We start from the raw sequence: 18,759 nt of genomic DNA, 5'->3' as shown, positions 1-18,759 counted from the left end.
TAGTGTAGGAATGGGCCCATGGTGAAAACTTCCCTCTCACCTCCTCCTTCTCACCACCCAGTTCCCCTCTCAGGAAGCAACAATGTTACCAGTCCCTTACATGTCTTTTCAGAAATATTTTATGCGTCTATAAGCAAATATGCGAGCGTGCACACACACACTCATTTTTACTTTTTTTACATAAATGGTAGCATACTATACCACCCTATTTTGTGCCTTGCTTTATTCACCTAGCCATACATACATATCATCACTTCTTGTGTTTCTATAGTTACAGAATGTATGCACATTCACTATGGAACCAGGACCTGGTACATCTTCTTTGTAAATTCAGATTTTCACAGCAGTGTCTTTTTTTTTTTCCCCCACATCAGTTTCTTTTAAAAGTCAGGGCCACACCCACCCAGCTGGATTCTGGTTTCTCAGCTCCTTACAAGGTGTGACATCCCCATCTGTCGTCTTTCTATCAATGCAGTGAAGAACTGACTTGGAGATCGCGGTGTAGACCCCAGCTTGGCTCTCGCCTGCAGTGTGCCTTGTTCTAGACACACGGGCAACTCCAGGGGTCCCAGCCTACCTCCTGACGTTTGATTTCCTTGGACGTGAGCATCTGATTGACGCACACGTCGAAGGTCTCACTCCACAGCTTGCTGTCTCTCCGCTTCGTGCTCGAGGGGGCGGCATTTCTGGACCAGGGTCTGGGGGCGAGGAGGTCAGGGCGGCTTTCGCTGCGGAAGCTGATGGAGCGCTAAACAATGAGAAAAACAAACCGTCACGGGGGCAGCAGCAGGACTGGGTGGATCGTTTGAGTGGCTTCCTGTTACTGACAGAGCATAAATCAGACATTTGCAAGAAAGAGAGGACAATGCCACAAGGCCTGTGGGAAGTAGGGCATTGTCTTGCGCCTACGTGCTAAGGAAAATCGGGCAAGGGGCCGCTTTCAGAGATGTGAAGGGAGTATCCGTTCTGCGAGACCAGGATAACCAAGTGTACCACAGCACAAGAACATTTCAGGTCAAATGCATGTGCAAAGGCAGCTCTCAGACAAGTGATGAGCTCTACTTTTTTCCCCGTGGACACCCCCGCTCTTGAGAACAACAAAGGTTAACAGTAGTGGATGTCCTTTAAAAAAAAAAAAAGCAAAAAGAACATCTGGCCAGTACTCCTACTCTCCTCCCCCTTGTGGGAACACTGCCCACTCTCCTTGGGTATCCCCTCTCACATAGTTTGGGCGGGCTCCCCCAGACCTGACCGATCAGAGTACTCCACCACCCTGGTTCAGAGAGGGACATGCGATTCCCTGAAATTTGCTGTGTGCTTCATGGGAGAAAGAGCAGAAGATTTTTCCTTTGGGACTGTAAGCTCATGAAATAACATAAGCAGGAGTTTCTTGAAGCAACTCTCTTTGTTCACACAGAAGAGTGTGTCTGCTATAGGAGAGAATAGAGGGACACACAGAATAAGGGATGGAGAGAGAGTCCGAGGGAGGGAAGCAGCAAGCTCTACCCACACTCAGCCCCTGGACCTCAGTGTGCTTGAAGCCAGGAAGAGCCACTAAGACTAAGGGCTAATACTGATACATTCCTCTTTCTGTTTACATTCGCCTCATTTGTGGTTCTCTCTCTCAGTTACCATCTTGGCAGCAAATGATGCCTGTTCCAAGTTATGTTCTTATTTTACAAAGAGGTCCTGGTAGACTTTGGGGTGGTCTAATCATCCGAAGTCCTCCCCTGTGGCTGAAACATGCTACCACAGTGCTTTCTCTTGACAAATACAAATGATCAAGAAGAAAGCTGAATGCATCATCTTCAGCCTTCACCCTAGATGATTTCAACACACTTACTGGAAACTTTGCCAAAGCAATGAGGTGTTGCTGTGCTGAAAAGCCACATTCTTATTTAGCAAGTGTTCCCTGTCATGGCTGTGGCCACATGTCTATGGCCTTCAATGTGAAGTTCCAACTCCTTATTTTGGCACAGAAGTCCTCTTGTAATCTGACCACAGTCTGTCTATCTAGAATCATCTCCTGCCACTCACCCATGAGCCCCCTATTCTCCAGCCCTACTAGGCTATCTGCCATTCCCTAAATGTACCATGCTTTGCCATTTGCTGTGCTTCCTTCAAGCAGTCTTCTTTTCCTGGGATGCTTTTCTTTCGTTGCCTTGCTGGCTAACTCCTAACTGCCCTTGGGATATAACTCAAATACCTCCTCTAGGAAGCCTTTACCAGTGTTCTCCCATCCTTTCCCAGAACAATTTGGACATCTCTCTGATATAATGATGATCAGATTTTATTATACTTACTGGTCACCTGCTCTGAATTATAAACTTCCTGAGGGCAGGAAATGACTTTGCATGTGACATATAAGCTGTCATCTCTGAGACATTATAAGGTAGCTTCCAAATATTTTGAGATTCAACCATAAAATTTAAGAAAGTAAAGAAAAATTTAAAAGAACTATTCAACATAAGGGTGTTGTTAAACAAGTTATAATTCATCTGCTTGATAGAATGTTATCTAGCCATTAAGACAATTCTGAGATACTTTTAACAGCTAAAAATCCCTTCTTTGTAAGTTAAAATAAAATTAGGATGAAAATCTGTATATGAACACTTTATAATTATGAAAAAATGCACATGAGCAAAGATACAAAGGGAATGCCACAAAATCTATTGTTTTTGCCTGATGACATTATAGGTTATTTTCACCCTAGTTTACAAATTTGTATAATTCAAGAAAAATGAATAAATGAAAAACGTAAAAAGAAACTGCCAAGGGGCTTCAGGGTATCACCACAACCTTCTGGAAGCAGGAAGTGAGCTCTGTTTGCAAGCAGTAACAGCTCCCCAGGCTGGCCTAGGCACCTGTGAGCTCCTGGGCTCGTTAATGAGCTCATGATCGCTGGACCAGCCCTGTGAGGGTCAAGAAAGTACTTGCTCCAAATGCAGTTTACTAATGGTATCTCACAAATCCCTGTGATCTCTTGAAAACAGGCCTTTATAAACAGTGACCAGACTAATGCTTGCAGACCCCCCCCTCCCCCGCACTCAAAATCAATTAGCCACAGGCACGGAAAGGTCAAAACAAGCAAAGTGAGTCACCAAGTAACTCACTCATCTCAGTCTGCGGTTCTGATGCCAGCTGGGGCAGGAATTAAAGAGCAGAAAGAGAGGAAAACACAAAAAAGAAGATTCAAAATCAAAGACATTTTCCACTTTCACTTGAGAGAATCAACTGCCTTCTTTGTTCCAGTGTCAGCCCCTGACCAACTTCAAGTTTCCCCCCTCTCCACCACCAGTTTGAAAGTAATTTAGGCTAACTTTAAATTTTCATACAAAAATATATAAAATTAAGTACAAATCCCCTCATTTTCCCAAGTGCAATTCCTAGAAGTAACTGCTATAAGTTTGTTCGAGGTCTTTCCACACCTTTTCTATGCATTTGCTAACATTCACAGAAAACAGAATGTCTTCTCTTTTCACTCAACAACATGTCTCTCCATGTTAGAATATAAGACCCACTCTTAAAAAAAATAATAATTTATGGAGGTGAAATTCACATAACATGAAATTAACCACTTTGAAAGTGAACAATTCAGCCGCCTTTAGTACATTCACTGTGTTGTGCAACCACTACCTCTAGCTTGAAAACATTTCCATTGTCCAAAGTCACTCATTCTTTTTTTTTTTAACTGAGGTACAGTTGGTTTACGACATTATATTAGTTTCAGGTGTACAACATAGTGATTCAAACATTTCATAGATTATACTCCATTTATAGTTATTATAAAATATTGGTTATAATCCCTGTGCTATACAATATATCCTTGTAGCTTATTTATTTTATATATAGTAGTTTATACCTCTTAAATCACTCATTCTTTTTTTTATATCTTTATTGGAGGATAATTGCTTTACAATTTACAGTTTCTACTGTACAACAAAGTGAATCAGCCATATGTATATGTATATCCCCATATCCCCTCTCTCTTGAGCCTCCACCCATTCTTTTTAATGGCTACAGAGTTAGTGTCCCATAGTCTGGATGGAACACATGGATTTAATCAACCTCCAACTGATGGACATTAAAATCATCTCCAGTGTCTGGCTATTATAAAAAGTGCCTTAGTGAACATCCTTTATGTATTTATGCTGGTATTTCTGTAAGGCAGATTCCTTAAGTAGAATTCCTTGGTCTAAGAAGTATCAAGTTCTCAACGTTTGATAAGTACTGGCAAATTGACCTTCAAATAGTCTGTTCAACTTCATAGTCTCCAGAAAGGTATATGATAGTACCTTTCTCTACACACTCATCAATAGGATATTATTATCAATCTGATAGGAAGAACAAATACATCTTAATTTCAGTTTCATGTTTCGAACATAAGATTGAACGTATTTTTATGTTTTTATTGAAAAATTTCCCAGAGTTGGAGACTTCTTTTCTGTTGCAGTTTGGGGGAAAAAAAGAGAGAGGTGAGCTATACTAGGGGAGCTCCATCTCTAAGAATTCCTGGTTTTGTCTTTCCTTAGTGATTGCTGGGCTTGGGTACTAGGGGGAAGGGACAGGGATGAAGTTCACCACGTATATCACAGAGGGGCCGTACATACTTGCTCATGCTTAGTACTTCCGATGAGTTCTTTCCGATCCTCACAACCACCCTGAAAGGTGAGAGTTTATTCCCATCTGGCTGATGATTAAACTGAGGCTAGGGAGGCTAAGGTATCTCCCCAGCTAGGATTTAAAACCAGATCTGTTTGACTCCAAAACCTGAGCTCTTTCTACTATGGGGACTGTACCTGCTATTTACATGCAAATCATGCATCACAGGGAGGTTTCAGTCAGATGGGACTCAGCCTTCTTGGAGTTTAAGTCTAGTTAAGAAGAGGGAATGCATTTGCTCAGTTTTAGGAATAATGACTGAGTGGCTCTTTGACCAATCAAACTTCAGATTTACACCTTTAATTTGGATGGATTAAAAGAAACATTTTGTCTTTTTAAAACTCCACTTAGAAAGGGGAAGGATGCTGAAAAGAAGAATCCCAAAGAAATAAAGAATGCTGGACAGAGGTGTGGTTAGCAGCTGGCTGGCCCTGGAGACAGCTCACAGCCAACCAGGCCCAAGCCATGGGGGGGTGTTCACAATAGTGCTGACCACACACCATACCTGTACCCCTACCAGTCATCAGTACAGCTGGTCACAATTAGATGAGAGGATTGGAGCTGGTGGAGAAAAAGTGACTACTGCTAGGAGGAAAAACCCAAAGAAGAGGAATGCCTTGAGAGAGAGGAGAACAGCCACATCCCTTCCAGTGCCCCTGCCACTGCCCATCCCCCTGTGGCTCTCTTTCACCATGTGCTGTGTGATATCATTTACCGGTTTGTTTCTGACATGTCTGTTTCCTCCCAATAGAAGGTAAGCTCCTTGAAGACAAGGATATCTATTTGTTCTATTCACTGATGGATTCACCAACACTGGCACATGGTAGGACCTCAACAATTTTGCTTAATGAATGAACGTCGTTGCTTGTATGTGCTGGGCTCTGCTATGCCCAAGAGGTGAGGATTCCTACCCTTTTTTTATAGATGAGGAAACTTGAGCCTCAGAGAGGGTGATTCTTTGCTGAAGGTCATGCAGCTAATGAATGGTGCTCCAGAATTTAAACCCAGGTCAATGGTGAACTCAGGATGACAATCCACGTCTGGTCTATTTGAGTCCAACTCTCCCCCACCCCTTGCAATTTTTTTTATATGCTTTTTTTTTTAATTAATTTATTTTATTTTTGGCTGCGTTGGGTCTTCGTTGCTGCGTGCGGGCTTTCTCTAGTTGCAGCGAGTGGGGGCTACTCTTCATTGCGGTGCATGGGCTTCTCATTGTGGTGGCTTCTCTTGTTGCTGAGCATGGGCTCTAGGCACACGGGCTTCAGTAGTTGTGGCACGAGGGCTCAGTAGTTGTGGCGTACGGGCTTAGTTGCTCTGCGGCACGTGGGATCTTCCCGGACCAGGGCTCGAACCCATGTCCCCTGCATTGGCAGGTGGATTCTTAACCACTATGCCACCAGGGAAGCCCCCCCTTGTAATTTTTAACCAATATCCTACCCTGCTTCCTCTAGGGTAAAATTTAAAGTGTGTTGGAATGCATGTGCCCAAATAGATGAGTCTCAGGCTACTTCTCAGTCTGTGATAGGGAATCTCAGCCTTGCCACCAATAACGTTTTGGACCAGAATATTCTTTGTTGTGAAGGGTTGTCCTGTGCATTGCAGGATGTTTAATATTATCCTCACCTCTAACCACTAGATGACAGTAGTGCCCCCCCCCACCCCAAGGTGTGACAACCAACACATCTGCAGATGCTGCTGAATGTCCCTTGGGGTGAGAAACACTGGTCCACGGTGACCAGGGGAGGCTCACTTCAAAGTAAGGGACCCAGCTTGGAAGGGACTGGATTCAAAACAGAATCATGTACATAGGTCCCCCTAGTTTGGGGATTCTGGGCCTGGACTGAAAAATGTTCCAGGACAAGCAAGAGTTTCCATGAGGGAATCTGGCCCAGAAAATGAGTCAAAAGCCCAAAGCTCATAAGCTCATACTGGTAGCTAAAATAACAATGGCCATAGCAGGCACAGATACTGCAGATTTAGGAAATGGGTGCTCATGTTTATGCCTGAACTGGATATATGGAAAAGATGCTGTAGGTGGGAAAAGGGGGCCCCTTTACACGTGTCAGAGGAAATGTAAACCCAGCACGTTAGGCATGATGGAAGATTTGGTTTGTTAATGCTGCCTGTTCCGTGGGGTACTCCCTTGTCCTTTTCCCAAAACAGAAGGTCTTCATGGCCAAAGATAACATGCTCCAATAAAGAGTTCAAGCCAGGGAAATTCTCTACATTTACCATTGCTATTTTGTAGCAGATAGCTTACTATTAAATGGATTGACTTACTTCACTCTGTATGACAGACTCTAGGTCCATCCACCTCACTACAAGTAACTCAATTTTGTTTCTTTTTATGGCTGAGTAATAATCCATTGTATATATGTGCCACATCTTCTTTATCCATTCATCTGTTGATGGACATTTAGGTTGCTTCCATGTCCTGGCTGTTGTGCAGCAAAGCACACAATAGGTTTTTTCCCTATAAAGTGGTGATGAATTCTACCCTGCAGAGTTGTGAATGAGGCCATGAACATAAAGGACCTTGCATAGAGCTTAGCTTGCTGTAAATACTGAACTAATGGAAGATGTTAGTACTAAATTTAAAATGACAAGCTTTAAATTGCAATAGTGAACTATTACAACAGTCTAATTATTGCAGGAATAGTAAAGAACAGCAGAAAATCAGGAGTTCCTTTTGACACGGAATACAGGTTACGCCTCAACTACATCCTTACCTTCCAGACAGGCAATAAGTACGGTTTCTGGTTGCTTCCCCCAACACACACACACACACACACACACACACACACACACACACACACACACACACACACACACACACACACACACACACACACACACACACACACACACACACACACACACACACACACACACACACACACACACACACACACACACACACACACACACACACACACACACACACACACCTCTACCCCTTGAGCTCATTCTACACATCTGCCAAATAACTTAGGACCAAAGATTTTATCAGCTATAGAAAGTATATGACCTTGGACCACGGGGTGATATTTGAGGTCCTTGGAGAAGAAAATCATGGTTGCCAGTCCATGGAGATTAAGCACATATGCTGGTACTCTTCCTACTTACTTCTCAGATCTAGATGGCATCAGTCTTTCCACACTCCTTCCTCAAACCTGAAATGTCCTCTCTCCCCTTCATTCTCATCACCTCTGAGCCATTCCAGGCCCAACACAAACCCTTGCACCCTTGCCCAAAGAGAGGGAGAAATGTGACTATGAGTCTAGAATTAGGATGTGAGAACACAAAGAAGCAATTCTGTCCAAGACAGATACATATCAAAAGTAGAGGCCTGGGGCTTCCCTGGTGGCGCAGTGGTTGAGAGTCCGCCTGCCGATGCAGGGGACGCGGGTTCGTGCCCCGGTCTGGGAGGATCCCACATGCCGTGGAGCGGCTGGGCCCGTGAGCCATGGCCGCTGAGCCTGCGCGTCCGGAGCCTGTGCTCCGCAACGGGAGAGGCCACAACAGTGAGAGGCCCGCGTACCGCAAAAAAAAAAAAAAAAAAAAAAAAAAAAAAAAAAGTAGAGGCCTGATGCTCAACATCACTAATTATCAGAGAAATGCAAACTGAAACTACAATGAAGTATCACCTCATACCAGTCAGAATGGCCATCATGAAAAAGTCTACAAACAAAAAATGCCGGAAAGGGGTGGAGAAAAGGGAACCCTCCTACACCGCTGGTGGGAACTAAAAATAGAACAACTGTATGATCCAGCAATCCCACTCCTGGGAGAAAACCATAATTTGAAAAGATACACTCACCACAATGTTCACTGCAGCACAATTTACAATAGCCAAGACATGGAAGCAACCTAAAGGTCCATCAACAGAAGAATGGATAAAGAAGTTGTGGTACATATATACAATGGAATATTACTCAGCTGTAAAAAGAATGAAATAATGCCATTTGCAGCAACATGGATGGATCTAGAGATTATCATACTAAGTGAAGTCAGACAGAAAAAGACAAATATCGTATGATATCACTTATAGGTAGAATCTAAAAAAATGATACAAATGAACTTATTTACAAAACAGACTCACAGACTTCAAAAACAAACTTATGGTTACCAAAGGGGAAACGTGTGTGGGGGGAGGATAAATTAGGAGTTTGGGATAAACATATATGTACACATTACTATATGTAAGATAGATAATCAACAAGCACCTACTGTATAGCACAGGGAACTCTACTCAGTATTTTGTAATAACCTATTTGGGAAAAGAATTTGAAAAAGAATGGATATATGTATATGTACAGCTGCATCACTTTGCTGTACACCTGAAACTAACACAACATTGTAAATCAACTATACGCTGATTAAAAAAAAAAAAAAAAAAGTAGAGGCCTAACACTAGTGCTATCAGATGGCTTGGTGTTTATAGTCTTTGACCAGAATTCCACTTCTGGCAATACAATGTAAGGAAAGAAGAAATAAAGACATATACAAGATTTGTGATCAGGATGTTTAAAGCAGTACTATCTATAATGGTGGAAAAATGCAAACAATTTAAGTATTCAACAATAGAAAGGTGATTAAATAAACACACACCCTTTTGACAAAATACTATATGAACCCATTAAGAACTGAGATCATGAAAAATGTTTAATGACATGGAAATATCTTTATACTGTAAGGTTATTTTATACTGTTAAGACAAAAGCAAGTTAAAAAATAGTATGATTACAATTTTGTTTTTAAAAAAATACTCACACAAGTATATAGTAAAAGAAAAGATTGCCTGAGTAGATACCAGAATATTAATAGAAGTTTTTTGGTGATGGGAAGATGGGATTACAAGAACTTTTATTCCCTTTCCTGTGCTTCTCTATATTTTTCATTTTTTTAAAATGATGTTATATAATCAGAAAAGAAAGCCCAATAGGAGGTACTTTAAAAAAACAGGACAGGGCCTCCCTGGTGGCGCAGTGGTTGAGAGTCCGCCTGCCGATGCAGGGGATACGGGTTCGTGCCCCGGTCTGGGAGGATCCCATATGCCGCGGAGCGGCTGGGCCCGTGAGCCATGGCCGCTGGGCCTGCGCGTCCGGAGCCTGTGCTCCGCGGCGGGAGAGGCCACAGCAGTGAGAGGCCCGCATACCACAAAAAAAGAAAAAAAAAAAAAAAAAAAAAAAAAAACAGGACAGGTTGGGTGGAAGGGACAAGTGCTGAGGAGGCGAGCCGGGCAATGGCGGGGATGGCGCTCAAGAGGCTGATGGACGAGTACAAACAATTAACACTGAATTCTCCAGAAGGAATTGTGGCAGGGGCCAGGAAGACACCTGTTTTGAGTTTGGGGTTTCTCCTGCCATTCTGAGTTTCCCACTTGATTACCCGTTAAGTCCTCCAAAGATGAGATTTACCTGCGAGATGTTTCATCCCAAAGGTAAGTGCTTTTGAAGTAGTTTCAACGGTTCCAGGAGAGGCCTAGAGATTGTGTGCATATGGGCATTCATGGTATACTGCTATTTTGCTGTGTGTTTGGAATTTTCCATAATACAAAGTTTAAAAATTCATTATGGTCAAAGAGTTGATTGAGGAAGTCAACAAGTAGTTCAAGGTGATTAACTGTAAAATGCAACTATGAAGAGGATTGTGGGTAATTAAAAAATAACTAATAAGGGCTTCCCTGGTGGTGCAGCGGTTAAGAATCCGCCTGCCAATGCAGTGGACACAAGTTCGAGCCCTGGTCTGGAGGATCCCACATGCTGCGGAGCAACTAAGCCCGTGTGCCACAACTACTGAGCCTGTGCTCTAGAGCCTGCATGCCACAACTACTGAGCCCGTGTGCCACAACTACTGAAGCCCTTGCGCCTAGAGCCTGTGCTCCACAACAAGAGAAGCCACTGCAATGAGAAGCCCACGCACCGCAACGAAGAGTAGCACCCACTTGACGCAACTAGAGAAAGCCCGTGTGCAGCAATGAAGATCCAATGCAGCCAAAAATAAATAAATAAAATAAAATAAAATAAAAAGATTATATTGAGATAAATGCATTCTTTAGAACGATACCTGTGACGTGGTTTAAAGACAAATACAGCCAATAAACTGATTGAATTATGTGAGTGTGTACTAAGAAGAGCCTGACTATTATTTTTGATGTTCAGATAATCAATACAAATAGTTTTAAAATCTGGCCTTACTGTAAAAAAAAAAAAAAAAAAAAAAAGGACAAATGTCTTAAAAAACATTCAACACAGAGTTACTTAATAATATAAAAATATTTACAACCTAAATATCCATTAATAGGAGGCTGGTTATATAAAATAAATCACATCATGTTGGAATAATATATACTCAGTCCATTAAGATATTTTCCAAGAATAACTGTGATATAACACTTCCCTTAAGCCATAATAAAACTTTCATCCAGCTAAATGACAAAGGGAGGATGAAAATAAAAGAGATAAACAAGATACACCAGGTAAAATGCAAAAAAAAAAAAGAAAAAAAGAAAAGACAAAATAAAATCCAAGACAGAAAGCATTAAAAGAAATAAATAGAAATATTTAATTTTAATAAAAGGTACAATTCCCCCAAGAGAGTGTGACAATGATGAAGTGGAACCTTTATACACCTAACTGCGTACCTTGGAAATATGTGAGGCCAAGACCAATAGAGATGCAAGAAAAACTGATCATCCACAGTCTGTGGGGGCCGCGGGGGGGGAGGTTTAAATCCAAAGGTAAACAGAAAACACAAAGATAAGGCTGGAAAGACTGTAACACCAAATTAGGTCCAGAGTGTGTAAGTTTCATAGATAGACCTAGAATAACACTGAAAGGAAATTATAAAACATTAACAGGGGTTGTTTGGGAGTGGAATCTTTCTCCTTCCTCTTTTCTGTATTTTTCCATAATGAACATACACTTTATAATGGAAAAGAAACACAGTTCATGTTCAAAGAGAACGCAGGGCTCAGTTACAGTGTAAGGAACCCAGCATCCCACAGCATGCCCTGGACTCGGCCTAAACGAGTCCACCAGCCGCACGGCCGTGATGGGGAGGTGGACTCAGCGAGCGACCGGCCGAGGCAGCTCGCCTTCGTCACTCCACATGAGGAGTGAGCACACACCAGCCCCTTCCAGAGCTGGGCAGCCCAGTGAGGGGATTTATAGGCCCAGAGGGATCTAGACATCTGTGCTCCAGTCTACCAGCGGCGCTAACCTCCCTGGTCAGAAGCAGACGGAGCGCCGTGCAGTCGGCTCTCCCTCTCTGACCTCCACAAATGCTGCCTTTGTGCTGAAGCCCGAGCCCGCAGTCCACAGGGGGAATGCGGGGCAGGGAGGCCACAGAGAACAAGTCCTGCAGTGTCTTGCTGAACTGTCGCTGCAAGGACCACTCACATTTGTGACTGGGCTCTTAAGCTTTTTGGAAGAGGCTGCCAGCCCTGAGCTCTCTCGATATCCTCCTGGGCTAACCTGTGGCCTCCAAGGAAGCCAGAGGAAGGACTGCTAAGTGTTCTATTATTGATTAAAGCATCATGTTTGGGCCTAACTCATCTCTCCTATGATATAAGGAACCCAACCTGAGAGACCTAACTGGATATCGCAGGGATGTGTGTGTCTCTAAGGTGTCAGGAGCCAGGGACAAGGGATACTGCCACAGAGAAGCAAGCTGCTCAATTACAGCAATGAGTTGTCTTGGGAAGTAGAAAAAAATAATACATACATATGGGTAAGGAATGAATGACTACCGAGAGGCTTGGGGCAGCCCTGTACTCCTTGTTTTCTGTTTCTCCCCTCTTAGAATGGGCATCAAGACCACCACAGGCAAAATGGGAAAGGATGTGAAGTTGGCCCACTGAGTACTCCTTTGGGGCCTCCACCCCCCTCCCCCCTGCCAATCCTCCCTGCTCCTCCGGCTACATTAACACCTATCCCACTCTACCTGGGGAAGGAAGCAATAAAGTCATGAGGCAATTATTGGGATGCTAGGACTGGAAATAATTCTGCAGAACTTGCACTGCATGTGCCAAGGTGACTTACGGAGAGATACGTGGGGGCAAGACGGCATTCTCCGTGCTTTGCAGGTCATCCTGCAAACGTGGCTGTCTAACTCTGCATACAACCTCAGGGACATATTTCCATTTGCTGACCACTTCCCCGACCAAGGACATACTCACAGCATAAAGACACTGTTCAAGTCCTCTCTATATTCATGTGCATAACCATTATGAATAATTATTCTGTTTCTACCGAGTTGTTTCTGTCCAATAAATGGAATCTGGAGTTAGCTATTTATCATATTTTAAACAAGTAAATAAAAAACTATTTTGCCAAAAAAATTTTTTGGGGGTTTTAGAAACCAATTTCCACCTGTCAGATTCCACCACCCCCACCCCCACCCCCGCGTCTGGCTTTCTCATCTTTGCCTGGCCTCTGTCTGTTGGGTTTCAGACATGGCTTGATTTCCTTCTGTCCCAGTTCTCTAGGTCAACACAAATTTGCAAGGTGATCAAATATTTCCTGCAGTGTTCCCTGTGTGGGATCTGTGTAGGGCAGAAACAGGAGAAAAGAAATAAAGGTTGCCTGGGAAGCCGAAGGAAAGATTTTGAAGGTATGACAATGGAAGATCTTAAAGCATTGTGCTTTGAGTCGGGGCTGGGCTGTGGTGAGGAGGCATAGAGAGTGCTCTCCCTGGACCCATGAGCATAAACACGGAGTCTACAGGCCAGGCAAGCTGATGGCAGTGAGTGAAGAGGCCAGGTGTCGGGTGGACAGCTGGGAGAAGTGGGGACATTTGTAGATGACAGTTGGCTGGCTACTTAGGTACAGCTCATAAGTGCCATGTGGGAACATAGGTCCAGCACTGCTAGGACTTCCAATTCCTCAAAAGAAGCCAGAAGTCCAGATTCTTACATGGACTGTTTTGATTTCTAAATGTTAGCTCAAAACAATGTGCAGCCAAACAAAACACAACCGAGGGCCAGATGTGGCCACAAAGTTGCCAGAAGGCAACTCTATCCAGGATGTAAGCAACGTGAGGGCAGGAGTTAGAGCCTGGTGCATGATGAGGGCCCACTTAACTCTTATGGAATGAGTGAGGCCCTTCTTGGGGCAGATGGTGGACTCTCCTCAGAGAGACAATGGGAAGAGATGGCTGGCAACACGGAGGTTGAAATAACTATGGTGAACTTGAGCCACAGCCACTGGGACGGGAAGGAAAGCATGAAATGGTAAGAGACAGGCTGAAGAATTTTCAAAAAGCAGAACTCAGCAAAAGACCAGATGTGCAGGGCTAGGGCAGTGATGATCTTCCAGTGGAAGCCTGTGATAAACTTGGCCAGAGGGCTTAGGGACTGGTCACTGGGGAGAGAAGGTGAACACATTTTTCTTCACTAGCTTCAAAGACCCTCATCTGGCTTCCCAAGATGACCTTACTTTTTTTCTCCGCCATTTTCCCACAAAGGGGATCAGAGGATAACCAGGGGCCCAGAGATTCCAGCACAGAGCCAAACCCATATCTAACGAGACGATGAGGTGTTCATTCGGGAGAAATATTAGCAGAGTTAACAGAGGAATGGGCAGGGAGGGATTAGTACTGGTGAGGGACGGCACCTGTAGGAAAGTGGGGAGAAGAGCTTGGGCTGTGCGAAGTCACAACACGTTGGCTGAATGGTGTGGTAACAAGGACAGGAGTGGGTGAGGGAGACTTCAAACAGTTCTCAAATCATAGATTTCACAGCATGTGTCATAAGCCTTGGGTGCTGGTCCACAATTTTTTTTTTTTTTAGAAACTCTTTTTTTTTTTTGGCCACACCACACGGCTTGTGGGATCTTAGTTCCCCAACCAGGGATTGAGCCCATGCCCTTGGTAGTGAAAGTGCAGGGTCCTAACCACTGCACTGCCAGGGAATTCCCTGGTCCACAATTTTCTTAATGACTCAGAAAGTCAAGATAAAAATACCGCTAAGCAAAAGCATTCAGGACACGTAAGAAACTGACGGACTCGAGACTAGTCCTCAGCTGAACAAGGTGAGCCTTTTCATGGCATAACTTTCGTGGGCCTCAGTCTACAAGAGGATTTTTATGATTATCATATTGGGCCCAAGGCCTTAAGGCAAATCTCGATTTTCACTTTAAAAGATAAACTTTATCAGGAGTTTACAAACAAGAACTACAAACCACCTGTTAACCAAAGAATTATTATAGTAGTTAATATTTACACCTTAGCTGGTTAGGAAGTTAGTGATTACTAACTACAGGCCAAGGCACTATGCTAAATCCTTTAAATGCACTATCCTGTAAATCTTTACAAGAATTCTATAAATGAGCTGGTGTAGCATCATCCCCCAATGTATCCATGAGGAATAAAAGCAAGACCTAGAGAGATATGAAGTTATCTGCCCAAGGTGACAAAGTCTCTGAGTGACAGAGCCAAGGACAGAAATGAGATACTTCTACTCCAGGGCCCTTGTTCTCAGTCAGGGGTCAACAAACATTTTCTGTAAAGGGCCAAATAGTAAATATTTTTGGTGTTGTGGGCGATATGATCCCTTTCACAACTACTCAACTCTGCCTTTGTAGTCCAATGGCAGCTACAGAAAACACATCAACATTTAGGCATGCCCGTGTTCCAGCAAAACTTTATAGTTATAGACAGCAAAACTTTAGTTATAGCACCGAAATTTCAATTTCATATAATTTTCATGGGTCATGAAATATCATTCCTCCTTTATTTTTTCCCAGCCATTTTAAAAAGTAAAAACCATTCTTAGCTCCAGGGCCATAAGAAATCAGAGGGTGGGCTGAGTTTTTCCCCACATGCTATAGTTTGCAGACCCTGGTCTAAATCACTAGGCTCTCCTGCCCTCCAACTTACATCATGTGCTGGTTCCCTTGGGAGGCCCATAGATATTTTAGGACAAAACCTATGATAGCACACCTGGATGGGGCATAGGACTGTGAAATATAATTGTGAGGAGCCCAACAGAGATGACTCCTCCAGTTACACCTTGAGGGACTCTGCCTGACACCAGTTTACAGCTTGAAAACATCTCTTTCTTCCTTTCAGTCCCCTCACTTGCTGTCTTCTGTTGAAATAAGCATTGATTCATGTCAATCTGAAACCAGGGGAGGTTCCAGGTAGGACAGGGATGGCTCCTCCCACACAACGTGGTTTTCTGCAAACATGAGCCCACTGTGTCCTTCTTACCTGCAGGGTTTGGCTGAAGCGCTTTAACGGTGTGGCCTTCACGGGTGGGATGAGGTTTGCTAGGGATGTGACTCTGGAAAGAGGTTTGACTCGTTTATTACTAGGCTCCTGTAGGGTTAAAAAAAAAAAGGAAAGGAAAATGTCAAGGTCAATTACGAAGACAACATAACTCCGCTCTACAGTCCTGTCCCACTCCACAAGCTGCTGGCCGCACACCGATCTGTGGACCATGAACAGTGCTCTGTCTCACTCCAGCTGTGTGGAGGTGACCCGGCTTAGGAGCCGGGGAAGGAGAAATGGCAGAGGGATGTCAACAGGAGCAGCCTCTGAGTGGACAGCAAATGGGCAGGGATCTCTCCTCTCCCTTCACCCCAAATATATCTGCCAGCTTTTAAATCAGAGGCTTCCACTAAGTAGCATCATTCTCTTCAACCCCTCCTGTAGAGAAAAGCTGCCTCAGATTTCCCATCCAATGACCTTGTCAGGCAGTTGTCTTTTGATGCTTCTGGTTTCATCTTTTTAAAAAACCTTTTCTCCAACTTACCTGAAGCCACTCTCCAAATTTCTAATATGCAATGGCTTTTCTAAAGCACAAAAAATCTTTTTTTTAAGTACACCAAATTAAAAAAATATTGTTTAAAGAAGTTATTCTATTGCTAGGCTCTTAACAAAGCATCTTTGTATCTACATTATATTTGAAATGCACATATTAATAGTTATAAATAACAACCAGACAGCAAAAGAAAATATATATAGAGAAAACCCTACCATGAGCATCAGTTTTTATACTATACATAGCCACAAGTTTTGAAAATCACCTCCACATAAAACGTGCAAATCTGCAAGTTACCCCAAACCAAGCTGATGGATGAGGGGAGCCTACCCATACCAATGACTCTGCAGATGAGAATTACATAAATAAAAACAACAGGCTGTGGAAAAGAGAGAGATGACAGACAAAACACTTTCCAAAGACAAAGAGAACAGTTACCCTTGTCTTCCTAAGCTCCATCTGACCTGCAGGAGATGTTTGACAGCACACGAAGACACCAAATTTTGATGGAAAAAACCAAACTTGCCAATGGTTGTGGCAAAACTCAATCATTTCCAAAGGGAGCCTCAAGATGCTCATCTTTCTTTTTCAGCCATTGCCTTCAAAGTTTTGAGAGTTAAGCCAGAACTTCAGATTCTCCAGAATACCCCTGCAGGGTGTTTTGAACATAGTAGGTGCTTGGAAAAATCTTGCCTGAATTTGGAGTTCTGCCGAGAAACTCTCATGTCAGTTTATGCCCTTGCCAGCCTCAGAAATCAGAAGCATTCTCTGAAACAGACCCAACCTTTCTGGCATTCAAATAGAAAAATTAAAAGGCTTTTTAAAAAGCACAAAACAATTCCACAACGTGGCCAGGAGTGACTTCATGATTTCTCGAAGCAAATACTTCCAAAACGGAGAATGAATCTGGGCTGCCGGGTACCTCTCCAGCCTCTTGGTATGCTGAGCTGAACAGACAGCAGGAAACTCTCCGAACACTGGGAAGGCTTAGTTCCAAAATGCAAAGGATGAATCTCTCAACATGAGAGACATCACATTACAATTATTTAAATGCTGAAGAGAAAGATCCAATAGCCCTTCTGCTTCTAGGTGACAGCGCCCTTCAAGGATGCTCCCTGTCCAGTGTCTGGCTCCTGAGTATCTGTGCCCAGAGGAGAATTTTTAAAATATTTTTTTACGTCAGAGCTCCACTACCAGAGGGCATACTGAATACACACACACACACACACAGAGCCTCTTGAGCATCCCCTGAATGGCTCCTGCTTTGGCTGGAAATGCCAGAGTTGTGATATACCACCTGTGGTGGCGCAAACTGCATTGCAGCAAGTGAGAAGATGGGGGATTTCCTAGGGGATCAGGACTTGGTCTCAGATAATCCTGCACGTACCTCAGAGCCCACTGACTCCTAGGTCTCTGTTTTATTAACGGCTAAATCTGCTAGGTCACAGATTCTGTATCAAACTAGGGAAGTTGAAGGGCAAACGCCAATTGGCTTCTCTTGCTTTAAAAAGGGGCAGGGAGCCCTGCATGCTTGGCAGGATGAGGGAAGATTCGGCTCCGTTCCACTTGCTGTGTCATCTTTTCTTAGGTTCTGCTGACTTTGCTGCCCGTTTTACATGAGCCAGTCAGATGGATGTTTTTCTGCACAGCTATAAGATGTATGCACAGTGCAAATGTTGGCCCCTCTGCAAGTTGTGTGCAGTGTTGCTACATGAGATTGTAATTAAAACTCCTTTCCTAAGGCTTTGCCCATTTGGAAGTAAACACTGGGCTGCTCTCTGGCAATCTGACATTCCCAAGTAACGAACAATCAAAATAGAAACCACTGCTGCATGATTTAGTGCTTGATCCAGCAAAGCGGGCAGGTGCAATTTCACAACCAGAACATTTACAGGTTATTGAATCTATAGAGGAGGCTTTATGCCTGACCCACATGAGTCAAATATGAATTATGGTGTTCTCCTTGAGGGCTTCAGTGAGAATAAAAAAATTCTTGGCCTAATTTGATTTTTCTTTTCCATTTACTCAGTATGTCTTGAGCTACATTTTACTGCTGTCTAAAAGGAGCCTCAGGGAAAATGTTTCCAGATTCTAGTTAAATAGCTCTACTGAGAACTAGCAAATGCAATAAGAGGGATGCTTTCAGGCTTTACAGAGAGATGACAGAACACAACCTGCAGAAGCCTCCTAATCCAACAACTCAGCTGCCAGACTAAGCTGGGCAAGGTCACTGCTAAACCCAGGAATGAAGTGTCCTGTTTCAAGTGCAGACACCACCCTCGCCATGCAATTTTAAGACAAGGCAGGAGGACATCTCACTAAAGAGGTTA

General features: G+C 43.4%; 1 protein-coding gene across 4 annotated transcripts in view; it reads right to left on the bottom strand.

Annotated features, from left to right (window-relative positions):
- The window catches only part of ARHGEF3 (Rho guanine nucleotide exchange factor 3), a 327,189-nt gene that overhangs the window by 24,684 nt on the left and 283,746 nt on the right, over positions 1-18,759 (bottom strand). For all 4 annotated transcript variants that reach the window (XM_081245232.1, XM_081245234.1, XM_081245231.1 and 1 more), the window contains 2 exons: positions 15,877-15,984; positions 578-748 (listed from right to left, as the gene is read on the bottom strand). In XM_081245232.1, the coding sequence (XP_081101358.1) occupies positions 578-748; positions 15,877-15,984 (279 nt within the window). The remainder of the gene's footprint in view (positions 1-577; positions 749-15,876; positions 15,985-18,759) is intronic.

This window comes from Mesoplodon bidens, assembly GCF_964165515.1.
Source record: "Mesoplodon bidens genome assembly, chromosome: 10".
Taxonomy (NCBI): Eukaryota; Metazoa; Chordata; class Mammalia; order Artiodactyla; family Ziphiidae; genus Mesoplodon; species Mesoplodon bidens.
The sequence above is the reverse complement of the archived record's forward strand: the minus strand, read 5'-3'. Positions and strand labels throughout refer to the sequence as shown.